The sequence below is a fragment of the Drosophila persimilis genome, unplaced genomic scaffold (genome assembly GCF_003286085.1).
Source record: "Drosophila persimilis strain 14011-0111.01,24,50 unplaced genomic scaffold, DperRS2 tig00000431-arrow-pilon, whole genome shotgun sequence".
In the NCBI taxonomy this organism is placed as follows: Eukaryota; Metazoa; Arthropoda; class Insecta; order Diptera; family Drosophilidae; genus Drosophila; species Drosophila persimilis.
The window spans coordinates 474,149-481,599 of record NW_020825312.1 but is presented as its reverse complement, the minus strand read 5'-3'; the positions used below and the strand labels follow the sequence as shown (position 1 = coordinate 481,599).

Here is a 7,451-nt window from a genome sequence, read left to right as displayed (position 1 = left end):
TTGGCTTGCAGAACACACTAAATGTTAAATTAAAGGTAATTTTTTAAGGTTTAAGGTGTTTGTGTAGTTAAATGGAATTTACATGATTGGAAAATGGAATGTGAGTTAACGGAAGAGATGTTTGTGTAGTCTATGTTTTTCTGAGGTGCTAAATCTCTTTTGAACTCCATCCGAAAGTTAAAGAATGGTTCTCCCATGGTTCCCATTTAAAATAAACCTCGATTCACTTCCAAATGATTCATTCAAGTTGATTAATTTAATATCTAAAATGATGTACATTTTATAATTCATACAATTTTACGTTCAAATTTGGTGTACTCCTCCCGAAATCAATTTAAATTTCAAGTTCGAAATTCACTTAAAATTTCAGCGAAATCATTGGAAGACAATTAAACATTTTGTAATTAACGGATGGGCCAAGGACCGCTTTTGTGGTCCGGTTTTAGGCCTCGGGCACCTGCCACTAAACCACAAATGCCACAGGCTCCGCCAGGGCCAGGGGGCGAGACGGCTGCTTGCGCCGGAACTCCAGGGACTGATGTACTCGGCTGTGGGCCGTTCGCTGCTGAATGACAGCCCTAAAGCCCTGGTGGGGTCCGCGTACTTCGTAGTGAACGCTGCGTATGTGTCCCCCAGGCTCCAAGTGGCTGTAGGTCCCAAGGACGTGATCTCCATGACGCTGTTCTCGATGGAGGATGTGCACTTGACTCTTCGGATCGGAAATGTGATATTGATGGGCGTAGTGGAGCTGCTTGGGTGACACACAGAACGAAGAGTCACGAATGGATTGATGGTTCCCACACTCACCCTTTCCTCATCATGATTGTGGCCATAATCATTATACGATTCAATGTATGTCGTCATCACACGCTGCGTATGCGCAATCTGTAGGAACAGCCACAGCCGCAGACAGAGTAAGAGGTAGCCAAATGCCATCCTGACCGGACACGTGGTCATGAGTTGCTGCCGAAATTAATTTGATTAGAAACGTAACGAAACGACAGCCGTGTCAGAGGGGTGTCCAAAAGGCTGACCAGGAGGTGTGGCCGGGGTGAAAATCATTTGCACTTTACAGCAGTTGCAGCCGTAGTTGCAGCAGCAGCCGCAGCAGCAGTTGAAAGCTCGAAGCGGAGCAACTTCCTAGCGCTGGTGCAGTGGCTGATGCTGATTACATAGTCACGTTGTTAACTACATCTTCACGGTGCAAGCAGCAGCAGCAAGAGCAGCAGCAGCAGCAGCAGCACCGGGAGCAGCAGCAAAAACGAACCTTGCAGCAGAGTGTGGTGTGGAGTGGTATGGAGTGGCAGTGCGGTGCATGCCACAGTTGGGCAATCAAATCGAATCAAAGACCAGCATCTTTCACACTTCGTTAGAGGTAAAGCCATCGCCGCCATGGACATGGATTTAGTCAAGGCAATTTAGTGTCAAAAAGCGAGCACTCGATAAAAAAACAAAAAAACCGCAAAGCGAAAAAACTCAACGGCAATATGCACATTATGGATGGATGCCCAAACCCCATCTCAGGCCCGATCTCTGGCTGTTGGCTAACATGCCCTAACGTGACTCGGGGGCCTCGAATGGATTGGCTTGACCCAGGCGCCTGGGTCCCTTTTTTTGCTGAGATTTTCATGGGTTTGGCTTTGGCTCTGTCCGGAGATTGCCGTTTATGAGGCACGAGTTGCAACTTTCTTTCTCTCTTGCATCATGATGGTTAACGTTTTTCTTTTTTTCTTCCCCACTTTTTGCAGCACGTTTCACTGCAAATGCAAAGATTTGAACAGCAGGTGACGCCATCGCCGTCGCCATCGACGTCGCCATCGACGTCGCCATCGCCACAACCATCGTCCACGTTCAGGTCTTCCATTTGGGATGCTCAACAGTTCATAAAAATCAATGCCCTTTTGATTAGTTACAGCTGTAATTGTCCGCAAAAGTTAGATCTTTGTGAAAGGAAACCCCAGACTCGCAGCTGGTCCTCCTCTCCATCGACTGCTCTTCAGTAATAGAGAAATTGTCTAATTAGGAACCCGACTTTGAGTACAACTTTCGATTGGTCATAGGCTGCATTACGCATACGCCCCCTTGTCGATTGGGCAATGGTGTCCAGATAAATCTGCCTGAAATCCCTTTGGGCTACAACATGAAGCACCTCAAAATGCAGTCAAGCAAAACCCCCCCCCCCCCCAAAAAAAAAAACTTTCGTTAATTGCAGAGTTCGGGTCCCATAATTCACAGAATCGAACGGATAATCTATGGTGGGTCAGGGCACGTTTTTGGCCCATCTCCGACGCTGGTTAAATGCCAAATGCAATGGGCAAAAACGGGCAAAAAACTAGACCTGGAACTGGGACTGGGACTAGAGTTGGACAGGACAACTTGTTTCCTTTTGACTTGCTAATTGCTATGAAATGAAAATGAAAATGAAATGGAATGAAATCAAATGGCAAGAGAAATACTATATCGGACGACAAACGATTTTCATTTCTCTTACGAGTCTAAGCCCAGACGCACGCGCTCCATTAAGCCAGACAAACATGCGGCAAATGTTTATTCATAACTGGATCGACTCCGACTTGGACTCCGACTTCGAGTTGGAATCGGAGTACGACGAGTGGTGCGGTACGAGTCGCAAGAGTAGTCCAGAGTCTGGGTCTGGACTAGCAGCCTGATCTCCGATCTCATTCGGTCAGTCAGTCAGTTAGTGTCTGCTGGTCGGAAACCGAGTTTGCGAGTTTTATCTGGCTCTCTCGTTGTTCCCCATCAAATAAAAGCACTTTTTTCTATTGATTTGTTGCCAGATTTCTTGTTTTCCTTGCTTTGTTTATATAATGAACACTGCCACCGAGCGGCACTTCCCCTCGAAAGAGTCCACCACCCTCCCATCCCCCCCACCCGTTCGGTGACCATTCGCAACTCTCAGTTATGCGGGTGCTTGTCTCACATAACGCTGCTCAACGTTCGATACGTTGCATTCGAGATACGATTTGATGCGATGCCTGGATCCCTCCCCACCGTCAATCGGAATAATCGGAATCGCAAAGGGGGAGCGACTGCGACTGCGACTGTCGCCGGCGTCGTGCTCAAGTGGGGGCCCAACGCTATAACCTTAGTCGCGGTGCTACGAGTATTTGCTGCTATCTTTATATAAATCATTATGGCTGTTGTTGTTGTTATTGTTGCTGTCGCTGGAGGCTGCCTGCTCCATCGTTGCCAATGTCGTCGCCAATGCTAAGCTACCGTTAGGTTGTAAATGGGGGAAGTTACGACAAAGTTCAGTTAATTGCCCTGATGGTTGGAGGAGGGGAAGGGAAGGGAAAAGAAATGTGGAAACTGTGAGCAGAGAGCGACAGAGGTGTCGGAAGAAAATCAGAGAGAGCGACTACTTAAGAGTGGGGAAAGCATATAATTCAAGAATAAAACCGGAAATGAGTTAATGTGCAACTAATTGTGGAGTACAAATTGGTAAAGAATGAAGATCAGGAGAATTGGCTGTAGACGGATCGAATCTATATAAAAAACGAGAAACTTTGGGAACTCGCAAGACTAAAAGGCTGTCTTAAACGATTGCAGCTGGAGATTCCTATGATTTGAAATGGTTAAGACTTTGAAGTAGCATGAAGACCAACTCGCGGAATGGTTATGAGCAATGAGAATGGTATCTGCATGAAATGCATCTTCTTTTACATATTCGTATATCCTGTTATGTCTTACTTATTCCTTTTTAGTCTATGTGCTCCTGCTCTCTGCTCTAAGCGATTAAGATCCATATATGAATAAATACTGGTATTCTGGTATTCCTTCCGCATTTATACTCCACTTCAAGACCAGTAGCTCCGCCAACTTCCCCTTCTAAATAGCAGCACTCCCTCTTGCGAGTCGCTTACATAATGTCAGGGGTACAGAGAAGAAGATGCCGTTCAAGGCCGCTCTTGTGAACACGTTCACCGTTCGGTTGTGGGGACCTTTCTTTGCCATCAGCCAAGTCAGGGACTGTCGCGGCTGAAGGCCTTTTAAGGCCTTTCCTGGCTTGGTCGTGTCGCTGCACTTACCAATTAAAATGCATGGCTAGGACAGCTCCAAAAAAGCACTTGAATGCGATACGAATCGCGAACGGGAACGAGTACGGGAATGGTCGAAACAGAGAGGCAGCAACAGAGAGGCAGCAACAGCAGGCAGCAACAACCGACAAATTTTAAAACGCTGCGAACCCGTTTTAAATGTACAGAAATTTACATAATGTGCTCCAAATGGGCAGCAGGCAAATATAAATCTCAAGACAGGCCGAACGCCGAAAAAAAAGCGGCTAAAAATAATGGAAAAAATAGGAGCCCCCAGCAGCAGCAGCAACAGCAACAACAACACCAACAGCAATGACAATGACAATTGTTCGCGACAATTGCGGAAAAAGGCCACAAGTTGCCGAAAACTAAAATAAAATGAAAAATAGAAAAAATGTCCGATCGAAATGGAAAATCTGGCGGGCATGCAAAGTGAAGTTCATGGAAAATCATGGAGAATTTTGCATATGAAAGTTGTTGTCTGGGCCAATTGAAGGGGAACTGCAAATGCAACTGCAACTGCAAGTGAAACTGAAACTAAAACTCAAACTGAAACTGAAACTGAAACTGATTGAGCAACCCCAGACGATGTCTGGCGATTTATGTTATTGAACCTTGCTTTATGCTTTATGCAAATTGAAATTCAATGAGTAATTGTTACAGATTTCGGGGTTTGTTTTAATAAGATTTTTCATCATTATTTTTGAGTTTTGTTGAGAAATGAAAGTCCCAAAAGATTAAAGAGTTTGTTTCCCCGAGATACTTCCTTCAAGAGGGTGCCACTTACTTTTGCCCAGTACGGGTTGCACGTTGCACGTTGCGGCTGCGCAGTGCAGCCCAGCAGACTATGTGTAGGCAGCAATATCAATGGCAAACACTTGAAAACTGAACCACTTTGCTTAGCCGCCACGCGGGCTCTGAAGTGTTTGGAGTGCACTCTGGGTTTATCAACGCTCACCCAGTCCCCAATTTTGCGAAGGCAGATGAGATCTGACTTGAGATTTTAGATTGTCAACTTGGGGACTGGGGACTGGGGACTGGGGAGAATTCTCTGACAGCACGAAAATCGTGGCAAGACATAATTACATACCCCTCACATGAACATAACATAACTCTATCTGTGCCCCTATCTGTATCTACATATATCTACGAGTACGAGTATTGGTAGTCGTATTTGTTTGGAAAATTAGATCATTCTCTGGTGCAATTCTTCCTCGCCTCGATGTGATTTAATTAACTTTTTGCGCTCTGGCAGCGAACAATAATTGCAAGTCCATGGTGCCTCATGCCCCGAATCGGATTCAATAAGCACCCAGGCAAACAACAAAAGGGCATGATGCCGCACTTTGGGACCCGGACTCAGGGTACTCAGGGTACTCCGGGCACACACACAAAAACGAGCGCCGACCGCGCTTGTAACCGCAAATTAGTTTCAAACATCACACAATCCAGCAAAAGGCACAAAAACAGGCAACAAAACTGCACTCTGCCTGTGCGGCTGCCCCTGCCTCTGTGGAGCAGCCACTGGTGGCAGGCAGCCAGGCCACATAAAGCCTTGCAAAATTTGAAAATCCATTGCAATAATAACCATAACCCAAAGCCCCCTCTGCTATGTCTGTCTTTCGCTCGTCAGCTGTAAAATCGACAAACGATGTTCGCCTTTATTCTGTATTATTTTTGGTTTTTCTTCTCCTTTTTTTTTTTTTTTTTTTTTTGTTTTCTCAGTTTTGTATACTTTTCAGATTGTTAGTTGTTTTTATTTTCTTTAGATTTTTTTTGTTGGTCTCTTTTTTTTATTGCTAGCAAAACGAAGATCTTTCAATGCTGATAGTAAAAGTGACGCATCATATGGAGCTGACGGAGCGACCAGGCTGTGAATGTAACCAGAGGGTGTATGGGGCATATACGACTAGGGATTGAGGGAAGTTCTAGGAAAGAACCAATGCTTCAGGTTTCTAAAATCGTATAGCTGCCAAACTGAATGATTCAGTGCCACTTTGAATGGATATAGTGGCGAATTTAATCCCCTAGACCTCACTTGTTAAGCACCATATTCCCCTGTTAATTTCCCACTAATAAGTACCACCGCGTCCATCCCCCCGCCCGAACGTTCTAATACGTTGTTTCATGAGTCAATGACAGAGAGAGACAAGACACAACCATTTCGTACATGTTTACAACTCATTTTGCAATATTCACGTATTTACAAATACACACCAAAAACGTGCCTCGGGATGCGATGTCCCGCGACGACAATCACTTTGAAAGGGTCGTGTGGATTTTTCAGATTTTGCATGCTGAAAGCTGTCCAGCATCTAAAAGAATCGAAAGAGGTGTTTTGCAATACATGAATGCTAAATTTGGTAACCATCTAGGCAGCAACAATGGCAGCCACAATAGAAGCTATAATAATCATCAATAATACTCTAAGATGGCAAAGAGCTTTCGGCTTAGCCGGTTTTCAGAGGATCGCAGCTTAGTAAACGATTATGGCTTAATTTTGTAAAGCTTCTCCTACAAAAAAACCCCTACACACACACACAAAACAAAAAAATTAAATCTCTATAGCATAATATTCGAAAAACCGCAAAACGGAGTTCATGAGAGTTTGAGAGTTGAAAAACAAAAAAAAAATTAGATTTATTTGCGGTTGCAGAAATTGTTTCAAATGCGAATCGTCTTTGAGTGGGGCACGTGGTTGGGGGCACAATTAATAACTTGGTTTGTTTTCGCCTCTAGTCGGAAGTAATCATGGCAGATTATCTTAAATTGGCTATTAATAAAATTAGATTGAAGTTTGCTATTGAGATTTGTACTATAATAAATAAAAATAAAATGTAAAAGAAATCCATAATCATTTGATTGCTGGAAGAGAATTATCGCCAAAATTGTGCCAGCTAAAATTTAATTTATTTTCCAATCTTTTTCCTGTTCAGAATACCAGCACCCATCAGAAATATTTCTTACCATTGAAAAATGATGTCTGCATTATTTGTGAGTACACTTTTCCTGTACAGAATTTTCTTGTTTTAAATTGTGCAATTTGTCTGCAATGTTTCTCTAGGACCACCACCCAACTGAAACATTTCTTAGCCACCGAAAATGAGGCTTAAATTATTGGCTGGCATTTAACATGACAGCCACATTAAATTGTCCACTTGGGCAACCTGTGCCGGTGCCATATATACTTATATATGTACGAATATCCAGCCATATATATGCCCATATGTTTTATATAGGAGTCAAGCAGGCTGCTGCTGCTGCTGCTGCTGCTGCCGGCGTTAGCTATAATTGAGGTTTGACGTATCTGGCCGGACCGTGCCAGCCCGGGCTCGGGTTCATACTCTGTCTCTGTCTCTGGCTCTGGCTTGCGGCCTAAACCTCTCCTCTGGC

The 7,451-nt window shown here is 44.2% G+C and overlaps 1 protein-coding gene across 1 annotated transcript; it reads right to left on the bottom strand.

Annotated features, from left to right (window-relative positions):
- Positions 1–463: 463 nt before the first annotated feature.
- LOC6595889 lies at positions 464–4,876 on the bottom strand. Its single transcript, XM_002021366.2, has 3 exons — positions 4,846–4,876; positions 808–963; positions 464–748 (listed from the first exon to the last, which is right to left on the bottom strand). The coding sequence occupies exons 2-3, from the start codon at positions 955–957 to the stop codon at positions 464–466; spliced, it is 435 nt and encodes a 144-aa protein (XP_002021402.2). The 5' UTR covers positions 958–963; positions 4,846–4,876.
- Between the last annotated feature and the right edge of the window lie 2,575 nt (positions 4,877–7,451).